General features: G+C 45.0%; 2 protein-coding genes across 6 annotated transcripts in view; one reads left to right on the forward strand and one right to left on the reverse strand.

Annotated features, from left to right (window-relative positions):
- The window catches only part of CIZ1 (CDKN1A interacting zinc finger protein 1), a 23,160-nt gene extending 9,365 nt beyond the window's left edge, over positions 1–13,795 (forward strand). For 2 of the 5 annotated variants that reach the window (XM_010720844.2, XM_019621431.2), the window contains exons 4-15: positions 300–432; positions 1,313–1,373; positions 4,174–4,247; positions 4,625–4,704; positions 5,761–5,943; positions 6,275–6,405; positions 6,813–6,897; positions 7,503–7,616; positions 7,914–8,099; positions 8,721–8,790; positions 9,865–9,986; positions 12,628–13,358. In XM_010720844.2, coding sequence (XP_010719146.1) covers positions 300–432; positions 1,313–1,373; positions 4,174–4,247; positions 4,625–4,704; positions 5,761–5,943; positions 6,275–6,405; positions 6,813–6,897; positions 7,503–7,616; positions 7,914–8,099; positions 8,721–8,790; positions 9,865–9,986; positions 12,628–13,215 — 1,827 coding nt within the window. In that variant the 3' untranslated portion in view covers positions 13,216–13,358. Of the gene's footprint in view, positions 1–299; positions 433–1,312; positions 1,374–4,173; positions 4,248–4,624; positions 4,705–5,760; positions 5,944–6,274; positions 6,406–6,812; positions 6,898–7,502; positions 7,617–7,913; positions 8,100–8,720; positions 8,791–9,864; positions 9,987–12,627; positions 13,359–13,476 lie in introns of those variants that run through there. The other 3 variants (XM_010720845.2, XM_010720846.3, XM_031556184.1) reach the window with 3 other exon arrangements.
- Positions 13,297–14,959, reverse strand: C19H9orf16 (chromosome 19 C9orf16 homolog). Its single transcript, XM_010720843.3, has one exon. The coding sequence runs from the start codon at positions 14,942–14,944 to the stop codon at positions 14,654–14,656; it is 291 nt and encodes a 96-aa protein (XP_010719145.1). The 5' UTR covers positions 14,945–14,959; the 3' UTR covers positions 13,297–14,653.
- Between the last annotated feature and the right edge of the window lie 1,141 nt (positions 14,960–16,100).

The following is a 16,100-nucleotide window of genomic DNA, read 5'->3' on the forward strand; positions in this document are numbered from 1 at the left end:
CTTTTTTTTTTCCCTTTTTAAACATAAGGGTCATATCTGTTCATACGGATTTCATAAAATTTAATTTCAGCACAATTCTTAATGTTCTGGAGAATGTTTCAAAAACCAAACATTCCCCCCTTCCACTATGAAGACCCGTTTTGTGTCCTGGAAATGGTTCTCGGATTAATTGATCAGTGTTCCCTCCTCTTAGATTAGCATTTCCATATCTCTTCCTGCTTTGTCAAAAAGATGTGCTGGATAATGTAGTCTTCCACACTTGAACTGTGCCTTCTCCTGAGACTCTCTGCCTGTTGCAGGACTTCCAGAGGGTCCCTGACAGGAAGCGGGAGCTGGATGCAGGTTCTTCATCTCACGTGCATGGTGATGAGAAAGTAGAATTTAGAGGGGAGCTGCGAGCAGGGTCAGAGCAGAACAACTCCCTATCCACAGGTAAGAGTGAGCCTATAGTGAAACAAATGCTTCTAGATCATAAACTCCTCTTGGCTATTCCTGCAGCAAAGGCTGGAGACAGCTTTAGTCTTACCCTTCTCTCTAACTGCCAATACCAAAATTAACTATCACAGGCCTCTGCTTGTGGTGCTGTTAAAATATCCAGGTAAAAAGTACATTTTTGGTGTTTATAAGCTTGCCCCATATCCCTTGCGTGGAAGGCTCTCCAAAGGCACCCTGACAATGTGCTTTTAAGACGATGGAAGAAAAAAACAACTGGTTTGAAATTCAAGCTTCCACATGGCCTTGACCATGCTGAACTGGTCTCGCAGAGTCAAACACCTGAAACAGAACCAGTTGCAATCAGCATGCTGAGGAAGAATTGACTTACGCGAGTACTCAAGTTGTCAGAATAGAAACTGGCACTGAATCTCATAGAATATCCCCACTTCTGTATTGTGATTGAAAAGTGCATAACCTAAAAACGCAGGCACGTGGTGAGGTTGTGGCCAGCGTGTTTGTGGTGGAGGAAATTACCTGATGATGAGATGGTTATTGTCTGATGGCCACGTCACCTGGTTAATGGTCCATGGTCTGTGCTCTTGTCACCCTGGTGTAGGACAAAGACTCGTTTAGTAGACATAAGCATAGATTTCTTACTGAACCCCACCTCTTACAATTGCATCTACAATAAAATTCAAATCTCCTAGGTCATTATTAATTTATTATTCAACCTTATCACTACAGTTCTCAAGTTGGGAATAAGCAAATTTGTATTATTATTTGCTGGAAAATAGTTTTATAGACATTGGCCATTCACTGGGACGTGCTTAGGGTGGCATGGTCTGCTTTGCTAAGGAGATCTTCTGTGTTCCTGCAGAACCAAGAACTCCAGCAGAATCTATGTTGAACACTGAGCCCGCAGCAAAAAGACTGAAGAGGTATTTATTGAATGTGGTATTGAAATAGTTACTGGCTTTAGCATTATTGTCTAATTTTATTTTCCTGCAATTAGGGCAGTACTGTAGTGGCATTTAGGAGGTATTTCAAAGGATCGTGAACAACTCAGGAAATCTGGTGATGCTTACTGAGGTGTGTTTGTAGGGGTCTCTGTTTTAGGTGGCGCAAGGATAGGAATGAAAAACAAAAGATAAGTGTTATGCAAGTGTGCAGCAAAGTAATGCTTGCTCCTGTGTTCTCCTGCCAGGATTCTCCTAAGAAGCAGAGAGAGCTTTACTATTCTGAGCTATTTCTCTTAGTTTTCTTGCCTAAGTGCAATAAAGGGAAATGAGCAGCCAGGTACCAGCAGAGAGGAAAAGCCTTGGGATGTGTGAGGTTACGGCAGGAGTAAGAGAACATAGGGGGTTTTTTTTGAGGAATAGGAAAGGGAAGGGAATCCATACTCCATAGTATTCAAGCCTATATTCAGGAGTGTTGAGTTCTGCATCCCTTCTGCAAAGGTTCTTTTGCCAGTACCCCTGTCTGTTGGATAAAAATAAACAAAGGCAATCCTATTATCTGCAAGGCAAGCTGGCCATTGCAGGCCTGTCTTGTCGTTCCAGAGGGTGCAAGAAGTAGACAAGGCTGTATTGCCATCTAGTGGGAAGGCACGTAACAGAGCTCCTCGTGCCATCTGTACAGTGCTGTACCTCTTCCAGAACTGTCACTATTGCAGGGGGAGAACAGGAAGGAGTGAATAAAGATTTTTGGAGGCACTGATTTGAGAATTCTCCAACATATGTTAATGACTATGAGTCAGGGCTCCTGGGTCCTCTGATCTTCCCTGTTAACAATTCACCGCGTGGTTCTGGACAAGTTTCTTCACCTCTCTGGTTTCCCATCTGTAGATTAGAGATTGATAGTTAGCTTCAGGGAGAATATTCCAAGATCATTTTGATGTTTCAATATTACTTTCATCGTATAAGACATGAAAGAGTGATAAATATTATGTGAGCAGAGACCATTGTGAATTATGGACAGTGAACTAACAAGAAAGTGAATAAATTCAGTTTAGGCTAAATCAGAGGCTTTTGAGCATGTTTTGTTAATCTGTTTGCTAAAGTTAATTTAATTTTAATTACATTAATGTTTAGTAGGTATTAATCAACGTCCTGTTACACGCAATAAAAAAAGTATCAAGTCTGAGGGGTGACAGATCTCACTGCAGCAAACCTGTTTCTGGGAACATCCTTTCCAAAGCAATAGCTGAGGAGTGCCAGATTAGATTCATATCTTATGGCTGGTATTTAGTTGGAATATAAGACTCCTTAGCTTTTTTGAAGTGTTTGTTTACTTTTTATGAACAGATGATGGATCTCTGAGAAAAACAGCTTACTGTTCTAATGTTGCCTTTCGCAGATGAGGATAGGTCTCCCCCACTTCGTGCCACACTTTTATTTCTTGTTTCATCATTTCATTTTCCATTGGCCAGGAATACCAGCCTCCTCCTTCACTTCAGGTTCTTCCCACTTCTGCTTTTTCTCCTATGTGCCATCTGTACGCCTGGAACAGCATCCTCATTCCAGCGTGGAAAGCACTCATCTTCAAATCCTCCTTGAGCACCCATTTCTTCTAGCACGGCCTGACAAGTATCCATATAACACCATTTCCTTCTTGGCTCCTGCTTGCGATGGCTTTTGCTCCCCTAGATTGCTCCTTAGACTTTCAGTTTAAACTGCAAACCCTTGCCCTGGAGTGCTGACACCGTCTGCGTGTGGAATAGCGTTGAGCCTGTTGGCAGTACTTGACAAATAATGTTAATGCCAGCCACTCTTGTTTTCTTCATGCTTGCACTGCCCAAACTCTGCTGCATATTTATAGCTGTGTAACCCAGTTACATTATCACTTATCAATCTGATAAATTATGTGATACTTGTGTATTTTGATCGCAGGATTCAGTACCTGCACAGTCTGGATTCTTGTCTGTGCAGAATGTGCTGCTCCCTGTTGGCAGAAGGATGCTGGCAGGTGGGATATTGGGCTGGCCTGAAAGAGAAGGCATTCATTCAAACCACGGTGAAAGTATTACCTTTTAGGAAAAAGTAGAGGATAGAGAAAGATGTTGTTGAGTATGCTCTGTGCCCTCTGCAAGTCAGCTTATTTTTTTTCCTCAGCGATCTCCTCAGGATCTTTTTTCTCCTTAGCAGATCAATAGCACCAAAGCAAACAAAGCAAAATTGTTTGATGTGTGTCTCGTAGAGCTCCACTCCCCCCAGAAACAGAGCTGTAGGGACTCTGGAATTAAACACTATTGAAACAAATAGAGCAGGCAGTTACGATGAAACCCCTGTGAAATATAATTGAGAAACTGTTCAGTTCTAACAGGTCTCTGTCCCCTCATGCACATAGCAACCTGGAGTGATGTCCAGATACTGCAGCTTCCCTGCAGGTTGCCAATCAGGAAAGGAATGAGCTCTCAGAGCTCTTGCTAAGAATATTTCCTGTATGAGCTTATTTCCCTGCAGGCCTCATGCAGAAGAGGGCAGTGATTCAGAGAATCAGTTCTAACTTTCTTGTCCAGATTATTTGGCTGCTGCTTCTGAATCTGTTCTAGAATGCCATTCTCCATTGTTTTCATTTCATTTCTGCTGAATCTCTGCCTGCAATACACATCCAGTGGCTTTCTGATTTGGGGGATTTAGCAGAGAGTGTGATAGCCTAGATTCCAGCCTATGCCTTTGTCTTCTGAATCTCTTGGTCTATAACATTGCAAATAAGGTTGTTTTCTTGATGTCTTTTAAGTGTGACTGAAGAGTCTGCATTAGAGAATGCAGCAGGCAGCAAGGAAGAGTTGAGCACCCATGTCCAAGCTGATGGTGAGTTCCTGGACACCATGATTTGTATTTTTAGGACACTCCCTGCCTGAGCTGCATTTAACATTCAGCATCTCTAGATCCTGTGAGTCTTCAGAAATGTCCTCCCCCACATAAAGGGTGGGGAAAGGAGGAGAAGATGTAGGAACCAAATCCAAACATAGTCCCCTGAAAGCTGTTGCTGTTGCCTAGCAAATGCAAATGATGAGAAGAGTTTCCCCTTTAACAGAGCTTATTTGGAAACAGGTTTGTAAGCTGGGCTTATGGCCAACAGCATTGTGAGGAAAGCTCCCTGACCTCATTCACCTGCTGCCTTGTTTTTTGTTTTTTTCTCATTGCTATTTTGATTTAAGGCAGCTGAAATGACTCTCTGTCCCTAGGTACAAATAACGTAAAGCAGTACGCAGCTGAAAGTCTCTCTAAAGAGAGGAAATTCTCTGAGGAACCGAAGGCTCCTGAGGTGAGTAGATGCTGTTTCATGCAGGCTGGGGTGGTACAGAACATAAAACCTCCCACTCCATCCCAGAGATGCCCGTTGCCACTGGGAACCAGATGGCACCCACGTCTGGAGCTCCGTCTCCTGCTGTAAGCTGTTGTCCCTAGCAATAAGGCATAATATGTCTGCAATTATTGTGCAGTCTGCTCTGACTTGCTGCTTCTGCACCCTGCTAGCCCGTGCCTCACCTACTGCTGCCTGTTTGTGGATGCTGGGGTCTGCTAAGAGTTCAGTACTCAGATGGAAAGATGAATTGAAGGAACCATGAACAAATATCTGTATTAAAGGGACACAGCTAAAAATACACCTTTTGATGCTGAAGAGTAGATGTAAAAAAAAAAATAATGGGGTGATGGTAGTAGATGTTCAGCTGCTATGAAACTTGCCACTGCATCAGACATGAGCAGATAGTGGGAATCTGTGCTTTTGAAAGGCATCTTGGAAAAGGTGGGACATGGCTGAAGCTAGCAACCTGAGAGCCTTTTACATGAAATATCTTGCCTATGTGCTACATGTCAAACCAGATCTTTCGTTGTTTAAATCTGCAAAAACAGATAAAGATCAACCCATTGTATGAATCAGACTCAAGTCTTCCTTTGCTGGAGACATTTGTGGCTTGGTGATGTGATTAAATGTGTCACCCGCCCTTGTATGAGTTTCTTCCTCTGTCAGATGTGATTCTGAGCTTCCTTTTATTCTGCAGGGAAGCTTGAGCTGATAGTGTCCCTTACCAAGGAACCAAACAATGTTTATCTTCAGTAAGTGGATCATACACTGTACTGAGGCTGAAGAAGCAACCATTTGTACTACTGGGCCTGGTACCACGACACAGGGATTTCTGATCTAGCAGTGCTGAGAGAAGAAGTGTATTGTGAGAGTCTTATCAATTTCCTGTGGATTCCAGCTTAAATGCACTTTCTTAAGGGGTAGAGAGCTTAGGGCATGTCTAAAATGTAAGTAGTTATTTTTAGTGTTTTCTGCTTAGAGTTTTGACTTAATCTTGACTCCTTCTTCTGGCAGGTGTTGAGCTCTGGAGGTTCACTGAAAGTGACTATCCAGCAGAGCAGCGAGAGCAGAGCTATCAGTACAACAGCTCTGAAACCAGGGCAGTGGACCTGCGAGATGGGCACAGCTGATTCCAACCCTGAATCAGCCCTTAAATTCTACTGTTACATCTGCAAGACCAACTGCTGCAATCAGCAGGTATAAATCCACAGGTCTGACTGGGGTGGATAGTCAGAGAAGTGAACTGGATGACCAGCTGCCGTGGGGAGGTGCATCACAAGACTTGTTAGCCAGAGAAGCATAAAAAAAATAATGACAAGCATGCAGATAAAGCAAACCCCTTCTGAGGAGCTGGCAAGCAACCTGCTAGAGAACAAGTGTGGGTGGATCCCCAGGCAGCCTGGTCTTAAGCTTTTATACCATTTCATTGTTACACAGCATTTAAGAGAACGGAAAGTGTAGCTCATGCCTATTATTATTCTGTATTTTGAATATTTTTAAATGGATCTTTCTCTTAACCTTTTCTTAGAATTTCCAAACCCACATGGCTGGAATTCAGCACCAGCAGCGACTTGGGGAGATTCAGCACATGAGCAATGTTTGTTTTGTTTCACTACTGCCTATGGTGAAGGAGCAGAAGTTGCTGGCGGAGAAAGATGGGTGAGTGTTGGTCTGAGGTAGCAAACACAATCTCAGCAGGGATCTACATGAGTTCCAAAATTCCTCAGTACACCAAGGTGCCCCTGTCCTCCAGGAGAACGTACAAAATCCCTCTTGTTTCTGAGGCCTTAGGCTGCTGTTCCTTCCTGATAAAGGATAGTATTGTGAACTTTGACCTGGTGTGTAGTTCTTAATCTGGTAGATCAAACTGGAGAGTTGTTTTAACTGGTGCCTTTCTGTCAGCATGAGCTATATTCCCTATGTAAGGGGCTGGAAAATGAAAAAGATAAATCCAAGCAAGTAAAGTTAGTGATACTGAGGAAAATGATGCTGAAACAAATTGCATATTGCAGTGTTCCATGGGGAATGTAAAAAGTTATGACCAGATGCTTCTGCTGTCACTTCAGGGAGACCCAGCAGCGGTGGTGTAACACGTGTCAGATACACTTCACAGGGGATCTGATCAAACATCGCAGGACCCAAGAACACAAGGTAATACCCATAGCACAGATTGCTCCTTTGCACTGACCTTTTGTGGGGATTGAGTTTGTGTCTAGCATCTCCTGTTCCCCAAGCAGCAAGAGAAAGGTGATTGGAGAGATGCACGAAGTTGTGCTGGTAATGCTCTCACTGAGGGCACTGTCATGCTGCCTGCCTTTGATCACTGGTATAAGACTGAACTTCCAGCTGTCATGTTATGTCAGTATGGCCTGAAGCAACTCTGGTTTAATTCTCAACTTTCTAAATAAGCATGGCCTACTGTATTTACCTAACCAATGGAATGGAGGAATTGGTGGGCAGCCTTTAAGTTTTTGAATTAAAGTTTAGGCAGGCCACTGTATTTATTGTGTGTGTATTTGGTTCCTAGGGAAAGATTGCTAGAAAACCTTTTTTATAAAACACGTTTGCTTTGTCATGCACATTTTCCATCATTTTCACAGATAGGAGCTAGTGATCCCTTTCACCTGAAAATAAGACACTTTTTTTGTGGTTTGCCTGTTTTAGACACAGGACTGTAACTGTTTTACCCAAGTTTAAGCTGTATTTCTTCAGAGTGGTGCCTTTTGTGACTGACTGGTCTTCTCCTCTCTCTTTAGCTGGCCAAACGCTCACTTCGTCCTTTCTGCACTGTCTGCAGCCGCCATTTCAAGACCCCTCGCAAGTTTGTGGAGCATATGAAGTCCCCTGAGCATAAACAGAAAGCCAAAGAGGTAATGCTGCCAGAGTAGAGAGCCACCCAGCACTGGAGGCAGCTACACTGCAGATCTCATTAGCTTTCAGCTGCCCTGACTACTGCAGAGATAAAGGGAAGGCATGCAGTTCTCCAAACCCTGTTTTAAGAGAAATTGTGTGAAAAAGGGACGGGAAGTGGATGTGTCTGCAAGCAAGATAGCTTTGTGCCTCTCTTGCAGGCCCGTCTACTGCAAGATGCGGTCTGTTCAGAGCCTGGGGTCTTCTGTGTTTAGATGGAGAATGCAGAGTTGATATTTCTTTTCTGTAACCGTCAGGTGAGACTGGGAGAGAAGGAATTGGGCAGCCCAGAAGATTCAGAGGAGTTGATCACAGTGGATGCTGTTGGCTGTTTTGAAGATGATGAAGAGGAGGAAGAGGAGGAGGAAGAAGAGGAGGGAACTGGTGAGGGAGAAGACCTTGATGTAGTGCTGGTAGAGAATGAGGATTCTGCTGCCAAGCAGGTATGCCAAGCAAATGAGGACTGATCTATCTGAGAATCTGCTGTGAGCCTGTGTGACTTTGGTTGTTCTTGTCTGCTTGAGCTCAGGGTTTAGAGTCTAGTGCCACCCTGCAGCAGGAGAGTGAGGGCCCTGGAGTTCTTCTAGAGCACAGGACAATGCAAAAGAGAATCAAACACTATGTGTGGATGCAGAAGGATATTTCTACTGTGCTACAGCTCCTACTGGTATCTTCAAACATTCACCTTGTTGTGAGGAGCATAAGCAGTGTTTTTGTCAAGGGAACAAATTTCTTATCAAAGACATTGACATAGTCTCTTTGAATAGCAGCAGCTTGGTCTCATGGCAAATGTGTAGGGATTTATCTTGATAAATACAATTTTCCCAGTAAAGAGCTGTTACCAAGAGGAGGTACACAGCTAAACTACTTCGGGCTCAGAATGTGAGGGATGCTTTTAACCCTTGCCATGAAGTGGCCTCTGACATTGGGTATCTGGCACTAGCCAGATGTTATGCAACTCTGTCTCTGGTATACGAATCCTCTGTTTTGCTTCAAAGTTTACCAGAAAAAGGGAAGGGAATTGACATAGATATGCTAGGCACTAATGCTCTTTTGGTTTCCAGAGTGGGCTGAAGGAAGTGTCTTTGGAGGATTACAAAGGAAGTGAGAAGTATTGCCCAGATACAGCCTATGGTAAGCAAACACAGAAGCACTAAGGCCCACAGAACATTCTCCGGCTGCGTGCCATAAGAGAGGATAGCCTCTATCTGCTGCTGTTACAAATTCTTTGGCTATATTGCTTCAGCATCTGCATCAGACTGTTGCAGGTCACTGCTGTGTGGAGAAGGGCCAGGTTGTTCTCTAAGCCAATGATAAGGGCTGTGATGGATGTTTGTCAACTGCTTTTGTCTTTGAGGAAGAAATGGCGAGAGCCAGATATCTTACCAAGGCAGGAAACAGAGCAAATGGGATAGGAGTACTGAAGAAACTAGGTAGAAGATGAGGGATGCTCTGGAAAAATGGAGCCTAAAAGCTTATTGATGAGAACACTTTCCAGCAGAAATGCAGCTTACATGGAAATACTGAACAGTACTGACGGCATCAAGCTCTCTGCCAGAGCCCAAACTGTGCATGTTTCCTCTGCTTCAAAACCCCCACAGTCTACTTAGTGGTTATTCAGACACGTTGCTGGACTGGTGGGCAGCGTTGCCTCCAGATGGCTCCCTCTTGTCCCCACCTTGTAAGTGATTCTGACTTCAAACCTCTAACGGCCACTTATTGTGCAGAGGGCAGCTCTGCAGAGGCTGTTTTGTGCCCAAGGAGAGTGCTGTTTACACCAATCTTCCATATCGCTGTAACCTTCCACTATCGTGTGGCAGATGGAATAATGATTCATGCTGTGAATGTTCTCTGCGTGTTCCTCTTGCGCGCCTGCTGTCTTCTGCTTGGTTTGATCCCATTACATTAGATCACATGTTCTCTGTAGTTTTCCATTGTATTCCTTTCTTTTTTTCCCCTTAATGCTATATGTAGTTTCTTTGCTCTGGCAGCCAGATTTCTCTCTGAATATCAAGCGCACAGCCATCCCATGGTAAGACAAGATATTCAGCAAGGCATCTTGCAAACCCCTCATTAACAGAAGCAAAGCTTTCCAATTTCCTTTCTTCTTTCCTCCTTCCCTTGTTTAACTTCCCTTTTAACATACTTTCATTATTTTGAGTTCCATTCAATGTGATCTGTGATTTCCCTTCCCCTCCCGTTTCACAGGCCTGGATTTTCTGGTCCCCGTCGCAGGTTACCTCTGCAGGCTGTGTCACAAATTCTACCATAGCGACTCTGCTGCCCGGCTCGCACACTGCAAGTCCCTGATGCATTTTGAGAACTTTCAGGTTAGACCCTTTGGCGATTGCATGGCCTGGCATTTGTTACTACCCCTGTGCGTGTCTCTTCAGTGAATCCGCCACGTTAGTTGTCTCGTCTTCAGTTCATTTCCATCACCCTTGGTGTCCGTTGTGTCACAGCTTTCTCCTGATGTGCTCCGTGCTTGTCTCCCATCACCCCTTTAGATCCAGAACCAGTCCAGTCCTGCTTCCCAGCTACTGCTACTGTCATCTTGTTGCCCGTTTCTGGTTGGAAGTCTTCCTCAGAGTGTCTGATCTGTTTGCTGAGCCTGTAGAGTCTGTTGTTCAGTCTAAGCCTCTTCTTTCCTTTGTTAGACAGATTACAGGTGGGTCAAAATGGGGAAAGAGCAAAACAGAAAGAGGCTATTCTTTTTAAAGAGAGCTGGTGCATACGCATATTTCCATGCAGTACAACAGTGAGCGCAGGAACTGCTCCTTTAGCCAACATTTCAGGTGTGATTCATCCATGGAGGAGCTGGTAAAAACAGATATTCACCTTAGAAATCTGGAAATGTAACAGCACAGTGCTCTGAGATATGGAAGCTACAAGCTGAAAGAGTCCACTTGGTCCCCAGGGTCAGCTGCAACATGAAGTCAGTCATTCTGTCTGCAATGCTTTCCTAGAAATAGAAACTCCTTAGCATAAATCTCTGCCAGCTGATGCTGTTCTTTTGCTTTACTGGTTACACCTGAAGAAGCAGCATTGCCCCTTGTTGCTTCTTATTTGGAAACTTTCCCTGCTAGGCTGTCTTGGAATTTGCCTCTCTCATTCTCTCCTTGTTGGCTTGCTAGGGGTGAGGTGCCTGGATTAGTGCCTTGAGGTGGATGAGGGTTTGCACTGGCTCTGCCGTCTCCTTTGCTTACCACTGCCCATGTAGGAGAGCAGCACTCCCTCACCCTAGAAAGAGGGGAGGCTCCCATGCTGACTTTGTTACCTGCTGGCACACAAAACATGTTTCCTGACCATAGACCCAGCCATTGTTGCATTTTAGAGTTTTCCCGCTAGTCTTTCAGACAGGTTAACAGTTCCCAATCAACCACTGTGTCCTTCAGCAAGGGTTGGGGTTGCTGCAGAAGCCAGCACTTAGGAGCTGTGGATTTGGAATGGCAAATAGCAGGAGAAGCAGCTGTTCTTTGAGGGTTGCTCATCCTCTCCCGCAGCTAGTCATTTTTGGAATGAAGGAATTGGCCTTGCAGCTTTCCTTGCTTATCTTTGATCAGCATGAAGTGAAACTGCAGCAGCAGTGTGTATACCTTCTTTCTGGCCCATTTAAAAACTGAAATCAGATACTCTTCAAATGGACACTGGAGTGACTTAGAGGAATTATTTGTGGCAGAAGTCCAACCTTAAATATCTGCAGGCTAACAGCTATTCTGCTTGGCTGTGTCACAATCAGAGTGAAATCATTTCCAATTTCAGAGTATTCTCATCAGAATAGACTCACAGAGGATTTCAAAGCAGAGAACTGTCTGCTGGTGAGGCAGTTCACAGCTTCACTGTGAAAACAAACTGGCACATTTGTGCCTAGTTAAATGTGGGTACACTGTTATTATTTGACTCACTGACTTTGCTCCAGTGCATTACAATATTACACATATCCCAGTATTTGAGAGAGGGGAAACAAGAAGCCTGTGATGATGTACTAAAGTCAAATGTAAAGCTGTCTGTCTGGTGTGCTCTAATTCCACACTGCAGACTGCAGTAGCACTGCTTACAGTGGTGAAAGCCAGTGTGCTCAAAATAATTCTGTTGAATTGTGAAGTCTAATGCTAGTGCCAGTCCAAGGCACCTTTTGGCAGAAGGATGAAAGGGAGTTGATGGTAAAGGGAACTGCTGTGGAAAGGAGCTTTGTGTCATTCTCTTACTTCATACTGCATCTGGGTCTTCAAAGAGCAGATTCCTGCTGCATGTTAGCTATGTAGCATCACTTTTCCTGAAATCTGGTCTTGAAAAAATGGCTAGTAGCCATTTTAATTTCCTTACAGAGCTCTACTGGTTTATCATGGTAGCTAGTGTAAATGAGTCATTTTATTGAACGTGTGCTCACCTTTATTCTGGAGATAACCTCAGTACCTTTTAAGATGAGGATACTTGAGATCTCTTAGTATTCCTGCCAGCAGCTTTGCACTGATTGTATCAGAATAAAAAACCTTAAGCTTTCAACTTAAGTCTTGCTGTGGCTGTTAAGCATTAAACCACTCCTCTCTAGGTAAGGGCAGGACATGGCCTCATGTACCCAGAGTGCATGTCCAGTGTTAGGTTCTGGCAGCAGCTGGAGCAAGAGCTGTCACTTGTACTGTTGTATCTATAAAGTCCTGAGTCTGACTGAGATCAACAGTTACCAGACATGATTTTTGTCTCGGGAGCCACAGGTGTGCCATGCACTCACTCAACACTAAGTAATTTCATTTTTAATATCACTGCTTTTTCTCACAGGAGCTGACCTTTCCCTGCTTGAAAGCCTCTGCAGCCAGGCCAGGAGACCGGCTCAGTCAGGTTGTGCTCTTGCAGAGTCTAGCTGTCACTCACCATTATTTTTGTACAGGTTTTCCTGGATCAGCTGCTGCTCGCTGCAGTGCCAGTATCTGGCTGGACTTGTCTCTCACAGTGGTTTGTTTGTGTTTGCAGAGATACAAGGTAGCAAGGCATCGTGCCACAGCTGCCTACCCGGAGGCTCCCTTGCATTCCCAGGGCTCCAGCTCCCAATTGCTAGATGATCAGAAACAGCCTCCTACTACTACAGAAGATACCAGCCAGAAGATGAATGCTAATCATGGGATAGACAAGGAGGGCACAGAGCTGTCAGCACTGCAAGAACAAGCTTTGAGGTCTCCAGAGGGTAAGGGCAAGCTGGCCACCTCTGTAGCAGAGAGCAAAAGCCTAGCCAGCATGACTGATGTGTGTGGAATCGTGGTTGTAGAAGAAAGCCTACAGGAGAGCAAATCCACTGCCACTTGCCCGCTCCCCGAAGAGAGCAGCGCCGCAGGGGAGTTGCTGGGACATGCTGTGTATGAGGAGGAGGAAGCCAATGCAGCCAGGCAAGGGGAAGGCACAGACCACTGCCAGGATCCAGGGAGCGGAGGGGGGTTGGGACAGAAAGAGGCATCAAACGTAAGCCAGGAGGCAGCAGCAGAGCCCTCCTCCCTAGCCAAAGGTGAGACTGCCAGTCTTACCTCTGCTGGGTGCAGACGCTCTTCTAGGCGCAAACCCAGATAGAGTGGCCTTAAAGGGAGAGCCCTTTACAACCATATTTGCTGGAAATGTTTATTTTCGGAGTCTTTTAATAGAGCAAAAACCTTCAACTTTACTGCTGTTTTTATTTTAAGAATAAAATAAGCCTGGCTTTAGCGTGTCTAATATGGGATGGTGTTGATTATTACTTGTATAGTTTGGATACTGCAATCATGTGGAAAGATTGATGCTTTGATTGTTGAACTTGAAAGAAGAATGTAATGTGATTATTTTTCTTTTTCATAGGGGATATGGTTCATGAAGTAGATGGATGCAGACATTTTTTCCCATTTTCTTCCACTAAGAATACCACGTAGTTCCCCTCTGCTTCCTTCTAAGGCAGAGAAGTTTATTTCTTGGGAGACTGTGCCCAATTCTGCTCTTCAGAATGGTTTTCTTTCAAAAATGCACACTCTCGGACCACTTCTGTGTCCTGAGCTAGGCAAGAATGTGCATCTTGGTCATCTGTTAATACTATAAGGGTTAATACAGTCTGTTCTCATAGTGGAGACTCTCAGGAACAAATTTTGTTTCAACTGATTTTAATAAAACAGATTTCTTATAACTTCTTCAACTTTCAAAAAAACTCTTTTAACTCTACAGAAGTAGAATAGTTCAGACTTGCTTCACGGTGGTGGCACCAGGCCATCCTGAGAAATTCACAAAGTTTCAAACCAGAGTGCTCGTGATTACTCCTGTTAAAATATACAGGGAAGGCTCTGCTCTCATCCCGTGGCAGACAGCACCATACAGTCACCAATTCAGTGGGGCAAACCAGGCTGCTCTGCCTCTCTAAGCCTGAGTCCTTAATGGCAGCTCAAGGAGTTAGGTGACTTCTAAGTCAAAATGATCACCTTGTAGCTCATCTTATCTGCCTGGAAGTGAACAGGGAAGTCCAGTGATTTGGGACTACCTGTAATACTTAGAGTGAATGTGAATAATGGGGAAGCTGTAGTTTCAAGTCAGCAGATGATCTATGGACCCTCTCCTCCAAGTCTGTGACCAGAGCTGCCAGAGAAAGCCTGGAGCCATGACAAGCCCTGCCTCGTGTGCTTTGTGAGGGAAGGGGCTAGAGCTATAGCATTCCTCAGCTGGAGTCAGCAGTACAAAACACCATGATCATTTTTCTACTTTGTGAAGAGAGCTTCCTTGCAAATAATGTGCACAGCCTCAGGCTTTCTGCAACCAGCTTCAACCACGTTACATGGCCGTGCTTGTGTTAATGCTGGAAGCAAAAAGAGCCAAGTCTCCTACACCCATTTGAGTGCACCTATCACACAGCTAAGGAAAACAGAACATGGAGGTGAATGGCTGGGCACTGCCACAGGAAGGATTACATAATGGGGAGGAGGTAACTCTTCCATTTTTGATAAACCAGTGACCAGTAAATGTCCCCTTAGCAATAAAGTTTGTGGCAAGTGCACTAGACAGGAGGCTGTGGTCCCTGCATGTCAGCTCCCATGCTGTGCTGCTCACTCTGCTGCTGGAACTCCAGGCGGGTCTGGCGGTTTGACTCCAGCAGTTCCTTCAGGCAGGCATGGAGGTGATCGTTCTTCTCTTCCAGATGATCCAAGCAGGAGCTGATCTGGTCCAGCATGGAGTTTATTGCTGCATATTCTAAAAGTAAGAGAAATAAGAGGTTGTTCGATGCAAGTATGTTGTCACTGCAGTCAGTGATGGCAGTGAATGCTCTCGCAGAACATGCCCACAGCATTTTGGCTCTCTCTTACCTGCCACCATGTGGATAAAGTAAAATGCAACAGAATGCTGCAGGTATTGAATTCACTTGTCAAGTGAGACCAATGGGAAGCTGGAGAACTGGTAACAAGATCTAAGGCAAGGTACCTGGGGGCAACAAACTCGTTTTGGGCAGCCTGAAAGCCTTTGATCTCATATGTAAATAGCTGACCATAGGGTGATTACCAGTATGCAGTGATGCATGTATCAACAGGACCAAATTCCCAAGGGCAAGTCAGCAGTTAGAGCTGCCTTAGGGATCAACTTTCCTGATGAGGATGGAGGCATTCTAGCAGTGTGTCCAAGCATTTACATTCTATGAATTACATGTCTAAGGCTCCCAGGCCTGGGTTCAGGGGTTCTGCCAGGTGTGGGCAGCACAGCCAGTGCTCTGCCCACACCTTTTCCAAGGGAGGTGTGAAGCACTGAGTCCAACTACAGTGTTTTTGTGCACCGTTAAGACTTTGGGTAATGAGAGTTAAAACCAAACTAATTTAAAACAATCCCGATAGCTGGTTTCCTAGTTGATGTTTTATTTAAAGAATCTGTTTCAAGTGTTAGCTTCAGTACAATGGCATTTCACAGAGATGTGGTTCAGCACTGTTAATCCCCATGATGTATTGGAGGGCCCAGGCAGAGCAGTGCTGTGCTCCTTCCCGAAGTGCCACGGGCTGGCAGAGTGCAGGGAGGCAGGGGCTGATTCCTGCGAGGATGGTGGGCAGGGGACTGGGAGGCAGCACTGCATGCTGGCTCTTCCCTCTGAGAGAGCACCGAGCCAGGCACAGCGCAGTGCTGAGGGATGAGGAGGAGGTGCTCATTTCACTCCTATATTTGTATGGAAGTTTAACCAAGAGATACTGGCTGCGAGCACAGCAATCACTCGCTTACTCCTTTGACAAGAAAAGTGGCAAGAAATAATGTTTCCTATTTGAGGGAAAGCGATCCACGGCCTCAGCTCAGCCAAGAAATGCGCACAGCAGGCAGCCCCAGCTAACTGCAGAACAGGTAACAGCTTCATGGACACCCACAGCACAGATCCCCGCGGGGTGACGCCGAGCAGCGACCGCAGCCTCGAGGTTCAGCCGCACGGGGCCGGGTTTGGCCCCTCCTGACTGAGCCCGATGCCCGTTCTC

This window comes from Meleagris gallopavo, chromosome 19 (assembly GCF_000146605.3).
Source record: "Meleagris gallopavo isolate NT-WF06-2002-E0010 breed Aviagen turkey brand Nicholas breeding stock chromosome 19, Turkey_5.1, whole genome shotgun sequence".
Classification (NCBI taxonomy): domain Eukaryota; kingdom Metazoa; phylum Chordata; class Aves; order Galliformes; family Phasianidae; genus Meleagris; species Meleagris gallopavo.